We start from the raw sequence: 22,634 nt of genomic DNA on the forward strand, positions 1-22,634 counted from the left end.
AAAACCCTTCAATTACGCCCTGTGGTTTACGATGATGTTGCTGAGTCAAGGCATATAGATGAGGAGGGCCGAGGATTCAGGGAAGCTGTGCCCACTCGTCCATGCTTGAGTGAACCCAGATGTTAACTTATCTTTTTCCGGCACACACATACTGTCTATATTGCTTGCATCGTTCTTTTCCTTTGGCAGTCACATTTCAGTTACATAAGAAAGCTTGGAAGGAGAAAACACTATTCATTCCATTAAACTTACTTCAGGCCATGTAAAATCTGATCTATCATGCACTCTATCCTCTTCAATGCATTAGCAACAATGGAGAATTGTTAACTATCCTCTGCGCCCTGTGAACAACTTTTAAAAGCTGGAAAGGAGTGTCAAGATGAGGTTATTATACATGATCAGTAAAGAAATAACAGATCCTGTGCCAGACAGTAAAAATAGCTTCTGGCTGAGGAACTCTATCAGCTACTTAATGTATCAGATAATCAATGCTTTCCTAATTCCATTGTTCAATACAGATTGAGGTTTATTCTTATTTAAACATAAAATAATCACACACATATATTTGTTTACATTTCAGACACAACAAGAGTAGAAAATAACAGCCTTCTGTTTCCTTTAATTGACATTACTGGATATAATAGAAGTAGGTTTCAGCAGTAATTTGACAACTGTAAAACGTCAAAGTACAATGTGCAATATAAAGGCCATAGTATAGAACAGAAATGCACCAACAGTAAAGCAGTAGGTGTATAACACTGGAAAACTAATGTTAGGCATAAATAAAATACTGAATACAACAAAGTGCTTGTGTCTCAATAGTCAAATCACTTACAGAGGACAAAATTCAGAAAAATAATTAGTTTGTAATCCACAGGATTCCATTAATGATTAGTACTTCAAAAAAACTAAAAGCACCAATTCTGTGAATACCAATAAAATTACAGCTGTGTCCTGCAACAAATATTCATACTGGTTACAATGGCTCAATTTCTAAAGCAAGATGCTAAGGTATTAAGTTGTAGGGATGTGGCATACTTAGCACAAAGTGATGTGAACAAAATATGGTCTGTAAAATTATGTAAATTTCACAGTAAAATCAACTGATTTTATATTTTGTCATTTATTCTTCCTATTTCTTCAAAAGATTTGAGATTGGATGAAGTGAAATCGATATGCCTTAATCAGAGTCATCACTGCTGTCAAAAAGGTTGAGCTGTATTTTGTTTTGTGCTTCCTTTCCAAATGAAGGGTTTGGTAGTTTTGAATAGGAGCTCCCTTGAGTTAGACTTAAAGGACTAAACCATGACTGAAGTTGATGTTCAGATTCCATACCATTCTTCAAATGATTCTCTTGTAAGAAGTTAGGAGGCTGCCGTGGAAGATTTCTCATTGCAGCTTTAGGAATCTCTTTCCTTACATTCTGCTGTTGTGGGTAACTTTCCTTCTTTACATGTCCCTGCCAGCTCCCACCTCTCACATAGAGACCTTCAAGAGGGTGTCTTCGCTTTTCATAAGAGGCATTGCCAAACACTTTGTTCTCACTCACGTTTGTTTGCCTCTGGATGACTGCTTTAATCTTGGGTTTATCCAAAGCAATTTGTTTCATGACGACATTCATAGTCTTTGTTTTGGTGATGTTTTCCTTTTTCTTATTATGTGTAATGTAGGCGGTTCTCCTTTTAGTGTTTCTTCCAGTTGCTATCTTTCTACCTGGAGTAACCTTACAACCTGTCCTTGTATTGTTATTCTTCATAGTTATGTCCTGACACATATTCTGACCAAATTTATATTTTACACTTGGATTGAAAGCTACAGGACCCCACTTGTTTTCTTTATCACTGTGATGCATTTTCTGAATACGGTACTGTTCAGGTGCATTGGGAGTACAGGGTGATTTACTCTTTGAGCCATTCTGGTATTCAGCTAATTTGACATCTGCATGGGAAAGTGCTCGAGAAGATAATCCATTTGGCAAAACCTCCCTGTGCACAATCTGGTTCACAGGGCATGTGGATATTATGTGGTTTGAATTTGTTGCAGTCAAACACAATGAAGTGTCTTCAGCCTTGCCTCTACAACATGAAGACATGGCATTATGTTCATGAATGAAAGTACACTGCCCCATCCTGGCAGCCTCTGGTAAAGTTTTCTGGGAAACATTCGGATGATTATTGCTCCTACCATTAGGTAATATTTCTGTACCCTCTGCTTTGGTGTCACAAGGCTGGCAGTTGTCTGTTAGTGCAGGATGAGGTTGGAATGATGTTTTCCAAACTCTTGTACTTTCATAACAAGCCTGCTTTTTACTGACAATGCAAAGCTTCTCATTTGAACAGGGAGTTGTTTGTGTCATATTGTTCTGCACCCGGATAATAGGGTGTGTGTTAGAAGTGAGTTTATGGATTTCAGACACTATTTCTTCAACCTGAAAGTGGTCTTTAAAACAACTGAGCTGTTCACACATTTTTTGATGTTGCTGACATTGTGAATGTTTTATCCCATCCAGGCACTCCTGCATTTTCTGTAGTTGAGTGTTAAGATTATTCACTTCCATCTCCTTCTGTAAGAGAAAACGTCATGGTGTTTCATGAAAATATGCTCACCACTGTCCTAAACACTAAATACAGTTAAATTCTTCCGGTGACAATTTTTCTTTGGAACAATGTATCAAACTCTATTATGACTATTTGTGTGTCGCAATAGATTCCCTAGGTGTAACTCCTAACTCTCTGTTTATTTCAACTGCGTACACAAATTATATTTGCTAAATAATAAAAAGGTTGCTGAAACTAAGGGTAATTATTCTACTTGGAAAAATGTACTTAACTATCATAGCCAGAGTGTCGTCCAAGAATCTATCCTTGGTCCCTTCCTATTTTGCATCTATATGCAATATCATCCAAAAACACAGCATTAGTTTTTACACGTTGACACCCAGCTTTACCTCACCACCAAATTTCTTAACTCCATCAAGTCCTGTTCCCCCATCATCCCGACTTGCTGACCTAGATTGAGTCATTGCTTATGTGGGGACCAATTTTAAAATTCTCATTTTCGTTTTTAAATCCCTCTTGGCCTCATCCTTCCCTATGTCTGTAATCGCCTCCAGCCCACAGTTCACCAAAGTAGCTGCGCTCATCTAATTCTGGATTTCTGTCAATTGCTCTACCACTAGAGGCCAGACCTTAATTCCTGGAATTCCCTCTCTAAATCACTCTGCCTCTTTACCTCTCTTTCCTCCTTTAAGAAGCTCCGCTACATTCATCTCCAAATGTATTTGGCAGCAAATGAGCTGTGACTAGAGTGGAGTCAGCCAACGTTACAGAGATGGAAATACGCAGTCTTGGTGATAGCACAGGTATGGGGTTGAAAGTTCGTCTTGAGTTCAAATACGATACTAAGATTGCAAACAGTTTGCTTCAGCGTCAGGTGGTTGCCAGGGAGAGTGATGGAGTAGGTAAGCAGGGAATGGAGAACTTGTGGTGGGGACAAAAGAAAATTGCTTCTCCATTCCCAATATTTAATTGGAGAGAATTCATGCTTTTCCAGAACTGGGTGTCAGACAAGCAGTTTGATTTTGTATTGTTCTGCCACAGTAGTGTAATGTCCCTATCAAGCTACATGTTCTCACCTTTGTTGAGTAACAAGCTGAAAACAAATGTCATGGGCCAGGGTTTAGAAAACTCCAAAGTATATAATGGAATTCATTTGACCTACAACTGTTTATTTATTTTGGTTACAATGCGCACAAGGGCTTGCCTTTCAGGTGTTATTTAATCAAAAACAAAGTTTATTCTACGAATTTAGTTAACATTTTTAATAAATACACACAGTAAGCATTTTTATCAACTACCAACATAAATACCCCACACAGCTACAGTAATCTATGTATCACCCTTAATAAATTCCCCCTTTAGCTGTTCCAATTTAATAACAAGATCCCACAAACCAGAAAACCCTTTTCAAAGGTGTAACCCAGCACCTGGTTTGGATGCTCTTGTGTCCTTTCCAAAACAGCAGATTTGAATTTCTTCCAGAAAACAATTATTTATTTTCAAGTTATCAAGCATTTTTAAACAGCTTTTAAAATGCAGATAGAGAAATAAAAACCTTCTTTTTCAACGTGCTGTACAAATCAGTTCAAACTCAAAGCGAAAGTAAAACCAACTCAAAAACGAAAGTAAAAACCCAGTACATAGCCCAGCTCCACCCATACAATGACATTACAGAAGCCATGAGATAAGACAAAAACATTTCTTAAAGGGACACTCCCATGACACAGTTTAATTATTCTTTGAACTTTACAAATTGCAACATTTGTCAGTTTCAGATTGTAGCTTAGAAATGCTCAGCATTTTAAGATTGCTTTGCATCTTTAACTGTGAAATCCTAAATATGGGACTATGTGCATTCAGAACTTGTTCCTGGAGCCTCACTGGAAATACAATCCCAGATGACGTTACCATGAGACAGGTCAGATCCCAGGATGGAATTCGGCTTGTTAAATCCTAACTTTCACTTTTTACTTGGATACATTGAAGATAGCTACTGAGCAGAGTCTCAGGACTGCCAATGGATTTTTAACAAAACAATATTTATTAAACAGGGAAACATGAACTATAATACTTGACTCCTTCACCCCAACTATGCCATTACAAATATATGCAGATTTGGAAGGATAACACAAGTTTAAAAAATCTATCCTATACTGTAATGTTCTCAGTAAATACACAGTTCATGTAAAGGAATAGGAGACACCCAAAATAATTCTATGATCTCTCATCAATTTCCCCAGAAGCTTATCACACGGTGAGCCAAATAGTCTCTCTGAAACTCTGGGCATGTTTCTCATGCCTCGTTGCGCTCTCACTAGAGCAAAACAAGGCCAGTGAAAAGCGGGAGAAGCTGTAAACAAGAACTGCGTCGGGCATCAAACAGTTTGCTATGGACCTGACCTGCTCCCGTAGATGAAATCAGGATCTCGCAGTAGTGTGACGAGAAACCAATTATCAACACTTAAGCCATATTTCATACAATTAACGGGAGTGGCCCCATATCCAACGGCCCCCGTGATTCATTGGCCTCCCCAGCAAGTGGTCACGCTGGCATCAATTAGTACTCCTGTTGAGAAACGTGAACCTGGAGAAAGGGTTTCTGCGGGGAGCCGAGGAGGTGAGTAGCCATCTTTGCTCACAGGCAAAGAACCTGGGGGCGCTGGGCTTGCCACCCAAATGCTCGGCGGGGGAGGGGGACCCTCGGCTGAGGTGGGGGGGGGGGGGTGCAGCTCTCTGCAGGGGGAGGGGGCAATTGCACATGGCACCACCATGCGAAACCCTGGAACGTGTGTACCAGTTCTGGGGACAACCCGTCTGCCACACTGACCATCTACAACCACCACTGACTGACGAGGCCTCTGGCCGCGCAGCTGAAGGCTATTGCTAATCGGGAATTAGTGGATTCCGTGGGTGGGCGGGCCATGTAGCATGTGGGAGACATTGCCTAGCATCCCAATCACACCTGATGCACGGACACTGATCACTGCGGGAGGCAGCACCACACACTCAGCAGCCAACATCTGAACACCCAGGGGATGGGACACAGCACCGGGGACATGATGGTGGATGAGTGCTATAGGGAGGGGAGATACCTGGAGAGATGGACCATGGGTTCTGAGGTCGGCCCGCATTGCAGAAGAAAGTAAAAAAGGCATCATACTGGTTGTGAGCAATAGTTTTTAATGTGTCACAGGTGTCCAACAATTCCAAACTCTCCCGATGGTGCCACCCCACTCTCCCCACCAACCCCTCACCCCCTACCTTCCCCCAACCTTCTCCCCCTCCCTGGTGTCCTCAGTGATCTTCAATGTGCTTAAACTTCCTAGCTCTACCGCTACATCTACGTGTCTCCCCAGGATGCACATCTTTTTTTTAAAATATAAATTTAGAATACCCAATTCATTTTCTCCGATTAAGGGGCAATTTAGTGTGGCCAATTGACCTACCCTGCACATTTTTGGGTTGTGGGGGCGAAACCCACGCAAACACGGGGAGAATGTGCAAACTCTACATGGACAGTGACCCAGAGCCGGGATCGAACCTGGGACCTCGGCGCCGTGAGGCAGCAGGGCTAACCCACTGCGCCACCGTGATGCCCTCCAGGATGCACATCTGAGGTGGAGGCAGCCAGCTGCTTACCTCGTCCCATGGCCTTCTATGCCGTTGGTAGGCGTCCTCTGTCTGGCGTCCTCTGGGGCCGGAGGGCCCCAGCGCACTTGTCAACGGTACATGCACAGCCGTGCCGCCCTGTCCCATGCGCTGACTTCGAGGCGCGGCTTCGTCAGGGTGGTGGAACTCGGGGGAGCTGGTGACCACCATCCCTACTCCATGGGATGGGTCCGGGTTGGCACCCGGCGCCCTCTTCTCCCATAGGATCCCAGGGTGCATCTCGGGACAGAGGGGCAGCTGGTTCGAGCACTGACTGCCCCTGCATCATCTGGCTCTGCCAGCACTGACAGCTCCCCAATGTCCCCACCAGGGTGTCGCCGCCTTCGGCGATGCTCCTCAGTGACTGGGACACGCTCTGCAACACCTCAGCAATGCCCACCTGTGATTGGGACAAGCTCCGCAGAGCCTCGGCTATTCCCATCTGAGAGCGGGGCATGTCCCGCAGCACCTCATCAATATCAGCCTGGTACTGGGTCACGTCCCCCAGCAAGTCAGACATTATGCCGAGACCCTAAGCCATGGCTGTCACCGACTGCGCAACGCCTTGGACACATTCAGTCATGCTAGCGATGTCATGCACCAGGCTCTCCACTGCAGTCTCCACCCTCGCAGTGTTGGGGTCGGTGCCACGCATTGCCAGCACTATCTCCTGCGCCCGTAGCCTCTGGAACTCCTCCAATTAGCTATGGACATGCTGGAGTGTCGCTGACGTCTCGTTCTGAATGTTCCAGCCGCAGCCTAACATCTCTATCAGCTCCGGGTAACCCTGTACCAGAGGCTCAACATCAGGGCTGGGCCCCGGCTGGGACCTGGTATCCAGCAGACCTCCGATTGCTCTCCCACCTGGGGGGGGGGGGGGGGGGGGGGGGGGGGGGGTTCCTGCCTCCACCTGGTGCATCAGCAGCTGTGTGGTGCTCACCAGATTGTGCACCAGAATCCTGACCACCAATGTTTTCCCCCCAAGATGTGTGTATCTGTGCTGGCAGAGAGTGGCGATGACAGCTGTGACGCATCGATCGTGGCATCCTCGAACTCTCTTCCGAGGTGTTCTGGGAGGCAGGAGAAGGAGCAACCCAGGATGGACATTGGCTAGAGGACCTGCGGGAGAATGGACATGTGGTCAATGAGAGAGATGGGTCAGTCAGTATGACAATAACAACTCACATGTCCTCCAGGTGTGGCCCAGTGGATCCTCACCTCTGCGGCGTTCGACAACCTCCACATTGGTGACCGCTCTGTCCTCGGCCACCCCAGTCACCACCAGGGCCTTTTCCTCGAAGATAGCGATGGTTCGTATGTCCGGCACCCCTCCCCTAGTCTGCTTCCTCTCCCAGCAATTCTGAGAGAGCTTCTCCTGCGGAGGCACAGAGAAGGCATCGTTAGCTGGAAGCGTAGTTCAAAGTGTGGGGGGGGGCGTTGAAGGGAGAGAGGGTGAAGGGACGGTTGGGTGCCGCATGGGGGGTTGGGGGGTGTATGCTCGTGAGGGGGCGGAAAGGTCTTGGGGTTGGGGGGGGTGATCGTTGGTGTCAACTCACCCGAGCTGCCCGGTGTAGGTTGTTGACCGTCTTATTACACTGGAGGCTAGTCCTCCTGGTCACGCACCCCGAGCTTATGGCCACCTCCACCTCGTCCCAGGCAGTATTGGCTGCCCTGTGGCTCACCCTCCAGAACTCTCGGGGGAAACATGACATCCCTCTTGGCCTCCACCGCATCGAGGAGCCTCCCCAGGTCTGCATACCCAAATCTTGGGGTCAGTCTTCTCTGAGCCATGGCTGCGAGCTGAGTGGGACTGGCTGTGCAAGTGCTGTTTAAGTGCTGCCCCACCTTGTTAGCAGGGCCTGGCAAGCGCAGTCCTGGTAAATCAGCTACTTTTGTGAGGGCCACAAAGAATCCAGCACGAGTCTTCAGGATACAAAGAAATAACATTTATTTACAATAACATATATACACAACAGCAGCAACTTCTCTTGCAGCTCACTCCTCTCTCTCTGCTGGTTCCAAACTGGCCAGCTTTATTTATGCAGGGATTCTGCTAATGATTTCTCCGCCCCCCCTCATTGGGGAAGCTCATACTCCCACAGGATTGTGGGATTGTCATTAGTCCCCAGCCAATGGTAAGCAGGCAGGTTATAACAGCTACTGAGCCTCAATTTGCGGTGAGAAGCCTGTGGGCCCTCGTTAGGTGGGCCAATGAACGTTGAATAGCGTTGCCGGCCTCGCTGGACCGAACACCAGGAAGCTCACGGCAACAAGGGAGAAACCCAAGGAATCACAGGGAAAGATCAAAGAAGAGGCCAGAGGGCCCTCCAGACAGCCATAGGAACAAAACATTATGAACGATAGATTATAACATGTACAGTGGAAGAAAGGGCTTTAGACGGAGGCCGAATAACAGAACAGAGAAGGGGGCAGTGAGAAAGGGGGGGTGGAGAGTGAGTGCTTAAGAAGGAAAAACATGTACATTGTAAATAATAACCGTTTCAATCGTCTCCTTTCTAATGTACAAATGTAAAATTAAATAAAAATATTTATTTACAAAACTATTTCCAAGGCTAGGAATCTGTTGTAGCAGTGACAACAAATACGTGTCATTAGTGGGCAAATCAGCGAAATCGATGATAACCCCAATCCATGGCCCTGAAAATAGTTCCAACATCTTGAGAGGATCACAGTGATTTGACATTAAGGCTGTTTGACACGGCAAACACAGTGATTTTTTTTTGCTCCACCAGACAGTTAATTCCTGGGAACCAAACCTTTTCCCAAAGAAGTTGATTGTTTTTTGACAATTTCCTGATGACCTTTGCGTAGGCCTTAACAATGATCTTTAATAATTGTGGAATAACAATGCAGTTGCTGCGAGGCACGATATTAGATGCAGATGTAACAATGAGCTCATTTTGAACAGTGTGAAGACCTGGTAATGTGTGAGCGATTTGTTTGTAGAGGCTCTTTTAATCAGATCTTTTCAGTTTTGCGATTCCATATCTGGCATACAAAATTGTAACACCTCGGCCGGGATTCTCCCCTACCCGGCGGGGTGAGGGGTCCTGGTGTGATGGAGTGGCGTGAACCACTCCGGCGTCGGGCCGGCCCAAAGGTGCGGACGTCTCCGCACCTTTTGGGGTCAAGCCCTAACATTGAGGCGCTAGGCCCGCGCCGGAGTCGTTGGCGCTCCGCTGGCTGTGAAAGGCCTTTGGCGCCACGCCAGGCAAGGCCGAAGTGACTACGCTGGCCGGTGGAGGTCCGCGCATGCGCCGGAGCGTCAGCGGCTGCTGACGTCATCCCCGCGCATGCGCAGGGGAGGGGGTCACGTCCGCCTCCGCCATGGTGAAGACTATGGCGAAGACGGAAGTAAAAGAGTGCCCCCACGGCACAGCCCCCCCCCCCCCCCCCCCCCCCCCGCCGATCGGTGGGCCCCGATCACGGGCCAGGCCACCGTGGGGGCACCTCCCGGGACCAGATCGCCCCACGCCCCCCCCCCCCCCAGGACCCCGGAGCCCGCCCGCGCCGCCTGCTCTCGCCGGTAAGGTAGGTGGTTTGATCGACGCCGGTGGGAGAGGCATGACAGCGGCGGGACTTCGGGCCATCGCGACTTCAGAGCGATTCCCGCCCCCGCTGAGTCTCTGGACCCGGGAATTCGGGACACGGTGGGGGCGGGATTGACGCCAGCCCCCGGCGATTCTCCAACCCGGCGGGGGGTCGGAGAATCCCGCCCCTCATCTCAGAATCTCTACAGTGCAAAAGGAGGCCATTTGGCCCCACTGAGTCTGTACCAACACTCTGAAAGAGCACCCAGCCTTGGCCCACTCCCCCCACAATCCCACCTAACCTGCACATCTTTGGATATTAATGGACAATTTTTTAGCATGGCCAATCCACCTAAACTGCACGTCTTTGTGACTGTGGGAGGAAACCAAAGCACACTGTACAAACTCCATACAGTCAATCACCCAAGGCCGGAATTGAATCCGGGTCCCGAGTGCTTGAGACAATAGTGCTAACCGCTGTGCCGCCCTCGTTCTGTTGCTGCTTTTATGTCAGCTAGTTTTAGCCACTTTGGCACTACATTTAGGCTTATATAGTTAGGATGATTTTTTGGCAACCGTTTCCTCATCATTAATAGGACTGTTGGCAACAGATGTAGGGAAATATATTGAATGAAATTGAGATGCCTCGCTGACACTCCAAGGAACTTGTACTCTTGTAATTTGAGTATCCAATGCTGTATTCGAGTGGGTGGTATGTTTTGTGTATTGTTGTTGAACAAGCTTACAAGCAAGGTCTATGATCTGTTATGATTTCAAACTCAAATACAAATAGAGATGAAAATGTGAGATACCCCATTGGATGAGGGGTGCTTCTCTCTCATTTGCGAATAATGTTGCTCTACTAGTGTTAGCGATCATCTTGCCAGGGTTCCCTGCCTTGTCTTTGTTCTACTGGGGGCACATTGAAATCTACATGCAACTTGCATGTACACCTTTCAGTTTGCCAATACTAGTAAAATGGTTAGCATATGATTCAAAAATAGTTTTGGTATTTGTAGGAATTGTTGATAAACATGTCACATTACCCAAATGTGACATTAAATACAGCCTTTGTTTGGACGTCTTTGAATGAGATTGGCATAGCAAACATCCCAAGAATGTTCAGTGGTCTCTCACTGGCATAAGAGAAAAGTTTGGATTCCCTGGATTGCAGAGAACGGGGCAATCCTGAATCTTGTTGAACATGTTCCTTCCCATGATGTTGACAGATGCTCTGTGTCTATCATAGCATCAACGTCCAAGCTGCCAATGGTCACTGTCACATATGATTGTTTGCTGTGACTGAAAGAGAGCACATAAGTATGTTCAGGGTCATCTGCCTCTATTTTGGCAACATTCTCCCACCCTTCTGCTGTGGTTTGCATATGTGACACCCTTCTGTTGGTATCGGTCTAAGAAGTTGATTTTTCTTTTGAGCAATAAACACAAGCAAACTGGTTGGGTTTTCCACAGGCTTTGCATTGCTAACTGGTAGCAAGGCATTCTGTCTGGTGTGGGTAAGCTCTGCCACAATAGAAACATTCTTTGTACAAGTTGCAACTGTTTGTGAGCCAGCTGTTGTTGCTTTAGAGAATATAGAACTGTACAGCACAGAACAGGCCCTTCGGCCCTCGATGTTGTGCCGAGCTTTGTCCAAAACCAAGATCAAGCTATCACACTCCCTGTCATTCTAGTGTGCTCCATGTGCCTATCCAATAACCGCTTGAAAGTTCCTAAAGTATCCGACTCCACTATCACAGCAGGCAGTCCATTCCACACTCTCTGAGTAAAGAACCTACCTTGGACATCCCTCCTATATCTCCCACCCTGAACCTTATTGTTATGCCCCCTTGTAACAGCTACATCCACCTGAGGAAATAGTCTCTGAACGTCCACTCTATCTATTCCCTCATCATCTTATAAACCTCTATTAAGTCGTCTCTCATCCTCCGCTCCAAAGAGAAAAGCCCTCTATCTTTCCTCATAAGACCTACCCTCCAAACCAGGCAGCATCCTGGTAAATCTCCTTTGCACCCTTTCCAATGCTTCCACATCATTCCTATGCGTTTCCTGCCATATGGGCAATGAATGCTGTTCACGAAAGTTGAACTTGGAGTGTGGTTTATGGCAGCCTCAACTTCAGTAGTCCTGGATTCTGCAAATAATAGGGAACTTGCTAACTCCAACAGCTCTGATAGCTTTCTGTGCTTCTCCAGTGCCTTTCAGCATAGTTGGAGAACCAACCTTTGATTATTTGTGTTTTTATTCTCCATGTGTTCGACATCACCAAAGTCACATTTGGTTGTTAGTCGCCTCAAGAATGCAATACTGATCAACTCTCATGTTTGATTCTTTCTTCATGTGTCTTAAGATGATTGTTTCATAGATTGTGGTTTTCTTGGGCATGATGTGGAAATTAATGCTTTTATAGCTGACTCAGACATTTCTGTTCAGGTGCAATAATTTTTTTTAAATCTTCTAAATATTCATTACTGTGTTGGAGAAGTAAAGCCCTTTTCCTTTTCTTATCCGTGATGGCAAAACCTGCCAAAGCATCTTCAAAACGTTGCACTCACCTTGCCAATGTGCGAATACAGAGGATGGCTTCAAATGTTCTGAAAATGTTCCTTGGAGTGTCAGCGAGGCAAGCTCAATTTCATTCAATATATTTCCCTACATCTGTTGCCAACAGTCCTATTAATGATGAGGAAACGGTTGCCAAAAAATCATCCTAACTATGTAAGCCTAAATGTAGTGCCAAAGTGGCTAAAACTAGCTGACATAAAAGCAGCAACAGAACGAGGGCGGCACAGCGGTTAGCACTATTGTCTCAAGCACTCGGGACCCAAATTCAATTCCGGCCTTGGGTGATTGGGTGGATTGAGCATAGACCATATTCATCAGCAAGAGTGACTAAACTTGTTTGTAAAATCTTTTCTGCTTGTTTGATCCAAGCTTGTGTACCCTTAAAACAACCTGAGTGTTTCTCTAAATCTGCAGTTTGAAATGCAGTTTTCTCTGCAGAGTATGCAAGTCCCGCATACCTTCCTTTTGGAAAATACACATAGTCAGTGTTGTTTCTTGGATCTGAAAACAGCCAGAAATGGCCAGAATTAAAAGTGCACAAGCAATATAGCATCTTTTATTAAAACAGCCTCTTCAGACTCTCTGCTTGTGCTTGCAGACTTCCTCTGCTGGTACAAATCTGTATGGCATCTTCAAGTAAACAAAACTTACACTGCATTTTTCAAAACACTAATACACTTCAGGCAGCAGCATCATTTCCGACATTCCTTGGTTGTATGTCATGTGTGAACCAGGAACTCCAGAGTGGCAACTTGTCACATCAACAAGATGGACCATTGACATTTAAAAAATAGGTGGTCTGAAAGTCGGAGGGGTAGTTATCCCCGGGAGTGGTATGTCCGCTGGTTACCAAACCTGGCCAAGGAGTTGGAGGAAACCTGTGGCACAGCAGCCAGTGGCAGGATGGCAGAGGGGGAAAGGCTGGTGCAAGTCGGAAAGCGCCAAATGAAGCTGTTGATGGCCTTTAATAAGGATGGGCTCTGCCAGCAGAGGAAGGAGATGTGGGAGGACCGCTCGAAGGCCATTGGAGAACCTGTGGCACTCCTGAAGAGTTTGATGGAGCGGGTGGAGAAGTGTTTGGAGGTGCAGGGGTTGCAGATATGTGAGATTGAAGGGGTGATTTCGGATCTTAGTGATGGAGTGGTGACACTGGAGGGGGAGGTGGGGTTCTTAGGAGACCTTTGCAAGATGTTGAGGGCATATTGAACTAAATGGCACACTTTTAAAGAGGGTGCAGGAACGGGGGCCTGTATTTGTACATGCACCAGTATTTGAAGGTGACAGGCCAAATTGAGAACCTTGTTAAAAAGCAAATGGGGTCCATGACTTTATAAATAAAGGACTAGAGTACAAAAGAAGTTATGATGAACCATTATAAAGTACTTGATTGGCTTGTGCTGGAGTATTATGGCCCTCTTGCACCACAAAAAAAGTGCAGAGGAGATTTACAAGCCAGTACCATAAAGGAAAGAGTTTAATTAGTTCTAAAAAAGAATGAAAGAAGCTGGAATTGTCCTCCTCATAAGAAAAAAAAAGGTTAAGGAATTGATAGAGGTCTTCAAAATCACAAAGGGGCTTGATGGAGATAAGGATAAACTATTTCCACTGGCAGAGGAATCAATTACAAGTGGACACACTTGGTACAACAGGTGGCATCAGAAAAATTTGTTTTGCGCAGCGAGTTAAGATCTGGAATGCACCGCCTGAAAGAGTGATGGAAACAGTTTCAATAATAAATTTAGAAAGGAAATGGAGAACTTAGAATCCCTACAGTGGAGAAGGAGGCCATTAAGCCCATTGAGCCTGCACTGACCCTCTGAAAGAGCACTCTATCTGTGACCACTTAGAAAGAATAGAATCACTACAGTTCAGAAGGAGGTCATTTGGCCCATCGAGCCTGCACCAACCTTCTGAACGGTATCCTACCGAGGTTCTGCCCCCCACCCACCCCATCTGCTTAACCCAGTAACCCCCCCTAACCTAACCTCTAACCTTTGGACACTAAGGGACAATTTTAGCATGGCCAATCCACCTTAGCTGCACATCTTTGGACTATGACCCGTGCAAACGGGGAGAAAGTGCAAATTCTACACAGTTACCCAAGGCCGAAATTGAACCCAGGTCTCTGGCGCTGTGAAGCAGCAGTGCTAACCACTGTGTCATCGTGTCACCCACTTGGAAGTGAAAGATCTTCAGAACTATGAGGAGAGATTAATGGAATGGGTCTAATTGGAAATCTCTTTCAAAGAATCAGAAAAAGCAAAATGCACTCAGTTGGTGCTGTATCACTCTGTGAAGTTCTTATCCAATAAAAATACAGCTCACCTTGTACGGCAGGACTACAAATCCAAGTTAAACCACTCTCCCTGCCACAGAAACCACAACAGGAAGAGAGGCAGACAGGTTTAAGGGAGGAGATCCCAGTGATAGGAGTCTAAGCAGCTGAAGGCACAGCCTCCTGCAATGAAGCAATTAAAATCATTGATGCATAAGAAGTCAGAATAATGGAGAGGGATAGGTGCGTGCAACAGGGCAAGGTTTACAATTGGGGGAAGGATAAATACAATGCTGTCAGACAAGAATTGAAGTGCGTAAGTTGGGAACATAGGCTGTCAGGGAAGGACAGAAGTGAAATGTGGAACTTGTTCAAGGAACAGGTACTGCGTGTCTTTGATATGTATGTCCCTGTCAGGCAGGGTCAGATGGTCGAGTGAGGGAACCATGGTTGACAAGAGAGGTTGAATGTCTTGTTAAGAGGAAGAAGGAGACTTACGTAAGGCTGAGGAAACAAGGTTCAGACAGGGCGCTGGAGGGATACAAGATAGCCAGGAGGGAACTGACAAAAGGGATTTGGAGAGCTAAGAGAGGGCATGAAAAATCTTTGGCGTGTAGTATCAAGGAAAACCCCAAGGCCTTTTACACATATGTGAGAAATATGAGAATGACTAGAGCGAGGGTAGGTCCGATCAAGGACAGTAGCGGGAGATTGTGTATTGAGTCTGAAGAGATAGGAGAGGTCTTGAACGAGTACTTTTCTTCAGTATTTACAAACGAGAGGGGCCATATTGTTGGAGAGGACAGTGTGAAACAGACTGGTAAGCTCGAGGAGGTACTTGTTAGGAAGGAAGATGTGTTGGGCGTTTTGAAAAACTTGAGGATAGACAAGTCCCCCAGGCCTGACAGGATATATCCAAGGATTCTATGGGAAGCAAGAAATGAAATTGTAGAGCTGTTGGCAATGATCTTTTTGTCCTCACTGTCAACAGGGGTGGTACCAGGGGATTGGAGAATGGCGAATGTCGTGCCCCTGTTCAAAAAAGGGAATAGGGATAACCCTGGGAATTACAGGCCAGTTAGTCTTACTTCGGTGGTAGGCAAAGTAATGGAAAGGGTACTGAGGGATAGGATTTCTGAGCATCTGGAAAAACATTGCTTGATTAGGGATAGTCAGCACGGATTTGTGAGGCATAGGTCTTGCCTTACAAGTCTTATTGACTTCTTTGAGGAGGTGACCAAGCATGTGGATGAAGGTAAAGCAGTGGATGTAGTGTACATGGATTTTAGTAAGGCATTTGATAAGGTTCCCCATGGTAGGCTTATGCAGAAAGTAAGGAGGCATGGGATAATGGGAAATTTGGCCTGTTGGATAACGAACTGGCTAACCGATAGAAGTCAGAGAGTAGTGGTGGATGGCAAATTTTCAGCCTGGAGCCCAGTTACCAGTGGTGTTCCGCAGGGATCAGTTCTGGGTCCTCTGCTGTTTGTGATTTTCATTAATGACTTGGATGAGGGAGTTGAAGGGTGGGTCAGTAAATTTGCAGATGAAACGAAGATTGGTGGAGTTGTGGATAGTGAGGAGGGCTGTTGACGGCTGCAAAGAGACATAGATAGGATGCAGAACTGACTGAGAAGTGGCAGATGGAGTTTAATACTGACAAGTGTGAGGTTGTCCATTTTGGAAGGACAAATATGAATGCGGAATACAGGGTTAACGTTAGGGTTGTTGGCAATGTAGAGGAGCAGAGAGATCTTGGGGTCTATGTTCCTAGATCTTTGAAAGTTGCCACTCAAGTGATAGAGCTGTGAAGAAGGCCTATGGTGTGCTAGCGTTCATTAGCAGAGGGATTGAATTTAAGAGCCGTGAGGTGATGATGCAGCTGTACAAAACCTTGGTAAGGCCACATTTGGAGTACTGTGTGCAGTTCTGGTCACCTCATTTTAGGAAGGATGTGGAAGCTTTGGAAAAGGTGCAAAGGAGAATTGCCAGGATGTTGCCTGGAATGGAGAGTAGGTCCTACGAGGAAAGGTTGAGGGTGCTAGGCCTTTTCTCATTAGAATGGAGAAGGATGAGGGGCGACTTGATAGAGGTTTATAAGATGATCAGGGGAATACATAGAGTAGACAGTCAGAGACTTTTTTCCCGGGTGGAACAAACCATTACAAGGGGACATAAATTTAAGGTAAATGGAGGAAGATATAGGGGGGATGTCAGAGGTAGGTTCTTTACCCAGAGAGTAGTGGGGGCATGGAATGCACTGCCTGTGGAAGTAGTTGAGTCGGAAACGTTAGGGACCTTCAAACGGCTATTGGATAGGTACATGGATTATGGTAGAATAATGGAGTGTAGATTAATTTGTTCTTAAGGGCAGCACGGTAGCATTGTGGATAGCACAATTGCTTCACAGCTCCAGGGTCCCAGGTTCGATTTCGGCTTGGGTCACTGTGTGGAGTCTGCACATTCTCCCAGTGTGTGCGTGGGTTTCCTCCGGGTGCTCCGGTTTCCTCCCACAGTCCAAAGACGTGCAGGATGGATGGATTGGCCATGCTAAATTGCCCTTAGTGTCCAAAATTCTATGATCTATGATTAACCTAGGACAAAAGTTCGGCACAACATCGTGGGCCGAAGGGCCTGTTCTGTGCTGTATTTCTCAATGACTCTCTATGACTCTATGAGATAACTACAGATATTTCAAGAGAGTTGAGGTGCTGGAGAAGTTTATGGTGATAGAGAGGGGTGAGGCCATGGTGAGGTTTGGACATGAGAATTTAAAAATTGAGGTGTTGCTTAATCGGGAGCAATGTAGGTTAGTGAGCACACAGGTGATAAGTCAACAGGACTTGGTATAAATGAGGATGGGGCAGCAGAGTTTCGGATGAGCTCAAGTTTAATGAGAGTACAATATTGGAGGTCAACCAGGAGTGTGTTAGGATAGTCAAGTCTGGGCAGCACAGTGACGCAGTGGGTTAGTCCTGTTGCCTCACGGCGCTGAGGTCCCAGGTTCGATCCCGGCTCTGGGTCACTGTCCGTGTGGAGTTTGCATATTCTCCCCATGTTTGTGTGGGTTTCTCCCCCACACCCAAAGATGTGCAGGCTAGGTGGATTGGCCACGCTAAATTGCCCCTTAATTAGATAAAAATGAATTGGGTACTCTAAATTTTAAAAAAAGTCAAATATAAAGGTATAGAGGGTTTCGGCAGAAAATGAGCTCACTGAGCCTTTGGCCAGCCCTTTGTGTTGTGAGACAATGGTTTGCATTTTAGCCAACTCTGTGTTGAACGTCACCTAGTATGGTTCAGGGGCCTCATTCTGGCATGACCATCTCTGCTTTAATTGCTTTAGATGAAGGCAGAGGGCTGAAAAGTTGATGGATTCACCGGCCTCTGTTTACTCTGGCCCCTCCTCTTTGTCAGGTGAGCTTTGTTTCTCCTTGTCTCTTCCAATGCCCTTCCAAAAAGTCAGCCTGCAGAGGTCATAGCCATCACCAATGATTCCCAGTTGTCAGCATTAATATCCACTAATTTCATAACTCAGTTGTAAGTATCCTTGTAGCAGAGGATTATATGTCCAGCAGGTCGCGATCTGGCTAGTTCGAGGTATCGAAGATACTTGAGAATACAGCCGTCATCCATCTGATGAATGTGGCTGAGCCACTGCAGACATCATTGGCTTAGGAATGCGTGTATGCTGATGGAAGTAGCATGCTCCAAGACCTCTGAGTTGGCAACCTTGTCCTGCCAAGATATATGTCTGAGGCAGTGAAGGTGGAAACTGTTCAGCCTTTTCTCTTGCCTAGCATATGTTGTCCAAGTCCCACCACAGTAGAGGAGTGCGCTGAGGATACAGGCTTGGTAGTCTCACAGTTTACTGTTCTCAGTCACATTGTTGTTCCACAATCATTCACTCAGTTTGGGCATAATGGCTGCAGCTTTTGCGCTTGTGTGTTCATTTGAACATCAAGTGACAGATTGCTATTGATTCTGGAGCCCATCGACAACCTCCATTGTCAATGCTGATAGGTGGCAGCATCACAACATCTAAACCTTGACATTTGTATTCCTGATGCTCAGGTCAAGCGAAACTCTTTGCAGGTGTGACAGAGTCTATCCATTTACACTGAGCGTGTTGCTCAGGATGGAATGCTACCTCAGCATCGTCAGTGTAGAGCGAATCTTTAAGAAGAATTGGCATACCTTTGACGTGGATCTCATACGAGCAAGTTTAAACAACTTTCTGTCAGGTCTGGTATGTAAAAGTATTAGTACCCTCCATTCCATTGGAACTCTTCCAGAATCTATAGAATGTTGGAAAATTATTACCAATGCATCCACTATTTCTAGAGTCAATTCCTTAAGTAATCTGGGATGCAGAGCATCAGGCCCTGGGGACTTGTCAGGTTTTAATTCCATCAATTTCCCCAATACAATTCCTGACTAATAAGAATTTCCTTCAGTTCCACCTTCATGCTAGACCCTCTGTTCCCTAATATATCTGGAAGGTCATTTGTGTCCTCCTTAGTAAATATAGATCCAAAGTATTTGTTCAACTGGTCTGCCATCTCTTTGTTGCCCATTATGAATTCACCTGATTCTACCTGCAAGGGACCAACATGGTCTTCACCAATCTTTTTCTCTTCACATATCTATAGAAGCTTTTGCAGTCAGTAATTACGTTTTCTGCAAGCTTACTCTTGTATTCTATTTTCCCCTTTCCGAATTAAACCCTTTGTCCTCCTCTGCAAATTTTACATTTCTCAAGTCCTCAGGCTTGCTGCTTTTTCTGGCCAATTTATATGCCTCCTCTTTGGCTTTAACACCATCCCTGATTTCCCATGTTAGCCATGATTGAGCTAATTAATCCTCTCTCATTGCTTAGTACCCAGCCTAGGACGGCCTGCTCTGTAGTTGGTTCCTCGACATATTGGTCGAGAAAACCATTCTGTATACATTCAAGGAAATCCTCCTCCATCCCATTTGCTACCAGTTTGATTAGCCCAATCAATATGCAGGATTAATAACTGTTGTACCCTTACTGCACGCATCTCTAATTTCCAGTTTGATGCTTCCCCAATCTCACAACTACGGTTTGGTGGTCTGTACACAACTCCCACTAATGATTTTTGCCCATTGGTATTCCGCAGCCCCACCCACATCATCCAGGCTAATGTACTTCCTTACTATTATGTTAATCTCCTCTTTAACCAGCAACGCTACCCCACCTCCCTTTCCTTTCCTTGTTTCTTTCCTGAATACTGAATACCCCTGGATGTTGAATTCCCAACCTTGGTCACCCTGGAGCCAGGTCTCCGTGATTCCAATTACATCATATCCGTTAATGATTGTCAGCGCAGTTAATTCATCAACCTTATTACAAATGCTCCTCGCTTTGAGACACAGAGCCTTCAGACTTGCTTTTTTGACATTTATTAGTCTTTTAGAATTATGGGGTGAAATTCTCCCCTACCCGGCGGGGCGGGGGGGTCCCGGCGTAGCGGAGAAGCGCCAACCACTCTGGCGTTGGGCCTTCCCAAAGGTGCGGAATTCTCCGCACCTTTAGGGGCTAGGCCCGCGCCGGAGTGGCTCCCGCTCTGCCGACTGGCGCCAACGGCCTTTGGCGCGATACCGGCCGGCGTCAGGGCTGGCCGAAAGGACTTCGCCGGTCGGCGTGAGTCCGCGCATGCACCGGAGCGTCAGCTGCCGCTGACGTCACCACCGGCCCATGAGCGGTAGGGGTGGTCTCTTCCGCCTCCGCCATGGTGGAGGCCGTGGCTACGGCGGAAGAAAAAGAGTGCCCTCACGGCACTGGCTCGCCCGCCGATCGGTGGCCCCCGATCGCGGGCCAGGCCACTGTGGGGGGTCCGATCGCCTCGCCCCCCCCCCCCCCGGGAGCCGGCTCGCGCCGCTATGCCGCCGGCACAGGGGTGGTTTAAACCACATCGGCGGGATTGGCCTGTCAGCGGCGGGACTTCAGCCCATCGCGGGCCGGAGAATCGCCGCTGGGGGCACGCCGACCGGCGGGGCGTGATTCCCACTCCCGCCGATTCCCGGGTGGCGGAGAATTGCGGGATTTACACCGGCCCTGGGCGATTACCCGACCCTGCGGGGCGGGGGGGGTCGGAGAATTCCGCCGATGATGTAATGTGGCCCTTTTAGATTTTTGCCTTTGGTTTCTTTGCTTTCCACTTATTCCTTTATTGCCTTTTGTTTCTGTCCCCACCTTACTTGCCTCTGACCTTCTGCATTGGTTCCCATCTCCCTGCCATATTAGTTTAAACCCTCCCCAACAGCACTAGCAAACACTCCCCCTTAGACATTGATTCTAGTCCTGCCCAGGTGCAGACCGTCTGGTTTGTACTGGTCCCACCTCCCCCAGAACAGGTTCCAATGTCCCAGGAATTTGAATCCCTCCCTCTTGCACCATCTCTCAAGCCACGTATTCATCTTAGCTGTCCTGCCATTCCTACACTGGTAGCAATCCTGAGATTACTACCTTTGAGGTCCTGCTTTTTAGTTTAACTCCTAACTCACTAAATTCAGCTTGTAGGACCTCAACCCATTTTTTAACCAATATCATTGGTGCCTTAATGCACCTCGACAGCTGGCTGTTCACCCTCCCCTTCCAGAATGCCCAACAGCCACTCTGAGACATTTTTGACCCTTGCACCAGGGAGGCAACACACCATCCTGGAGCCACAGAAATGCCAATCTATTCCCCTTAAAATTGAATCCCCTATCACAATAGCTCTGCCACTCTTTTTCCTGCTTTGTTGTGCAGCAGAGTCAGCCATGGTGCCATGAACCTGGATGGTGCTGCCTTTCCCTGGTGAGCTATCTCCAACAGTATCCAGATGACATTGAATTTGTACAGCACTAACCGGTAGGAAGGTCTCCATACTAACCTGAATGTTGAGCCAGAAGGAGAAAAGTGCTCCAACGCACATTCAAATTTGGTAAAAGCAGTCCCTTCCATGCTGATGACAAAGCACCCTGACCTGACCATTGATCGTCCCTCTTCCTCATTTACCTGACAACCTAGCTAGTATTACAGTAGTCCACAATTCAACAACATTTCACCAAGTGAGCTGTCTCTGAATCACCGAGGCTCAGCCATTTCATTGTACTGAGGCCCGAGGCTTTCACCAGACATTGTAATTGCACCCTGTAACCCTCTGTGTGCACTCAATTTCTAAACCGCAGTGATAGGACACAGGTGTAATCCAGCAGTTCTCAACATAAAAGTTCTGATCTAAATCTGGATTTTAAAGATAAAGTGGCAAATCAAATAACTTGATCACTAAAAAAAGGATGAAATAATGAAGGATAGGTCAATCTTGGAGATTGTACTGAATCCGTTAATTGTTGACTATCATAGAAGATTTGAAAATAGCTAGATGGTATAGGTATATGGACAGGTATTAACTAATCATAGTTGGTGAATAGTATGCCAAGAATAAAGTGAGAATGCAAATACGAAAATGATAAATCAAAAATCTATAAAAGTATGTAATACTGCAAGTGAAAAATATGCTCTCAGATCCTTTTAATTCTAATTAGCAATTCTGAAGAATGCCTTTGTTAAAATGAGATAAAAATAAAATGTTTAATGCGCATTGTCATAGGTTCCCTCATTTACATAAAGCAATTGCTGAAATTTATGGACTTAAATACTGAAAAAAAGCACTCAACATGATTAGAACAATAGGCAAGCCCAACCTGATGTTCAATTAAAGCAGCGTAAGTGTAAACATTGCCAAATGACTTATATAATTATGCATATTTTACATGACCAAAATGATCATAAAAATAATGACAGATAAATTAGTTTCTTCAGTCTATTTAATTTTTGATAATTTCATGTTTGTCACAATAAGTATAGCTGGATTCTTCTGTTGGCAGGAGAAATAAATCTTGCTGTTCTCCAAATCTCAAACAACAATATGGAAGACAAGGCTCAAAAACAAACAAAAACACAAATTGGATTTCAAAGAATAGTGAAAAGTCATTAACTCAATTT

The 22,634-nt window shown here is 46.0% G+C and overlaps 1 protein-coding gene across 4 annotated transcripts in view; it reads right to left on the reverse strand.

Annotated features, from left to right (window-relative positions):
- Positions 1–505: 505 nt before the first annotated feature.
- Positions 506–22,634, reverse strand: part of LOC119973951 (interactor of HORMAD1 protein 1) — a 66,131-nt gene continuing 44,002 nt past the window's right edge. For all 4 annotated transcript variants that reach the window (XM_038812640.1, XM_038812639.1, XM_038812638.1 and 1 more), the window contains exon 8: positions 506–2,563. In XM_038812640.1, the coding sequence (XP_038668568.1) occupies positions 1,181–2,563 (1,383 nt within the window). In that variant the 3' untranslated portion in view covers positions 506–1,180. The remainder of the gene's footprint in view (positions 2,564–22,634) is intronic.

The sequence above is a fragment of the Scyliorhinus canicula genome, chromosome 11 (assembly GCF_902713615.1).
Source record: "Scyliorhinus canicula chromosome 11, sScyCan1.1, whole genome shotgun sequence".
NCBI lineage: Eukaryota > Metazoa > Chordata > Chondrichthyes > Carcharhiniformes > Scyliorhinidae > Scyliorhinus > Scyliorhinus canicula.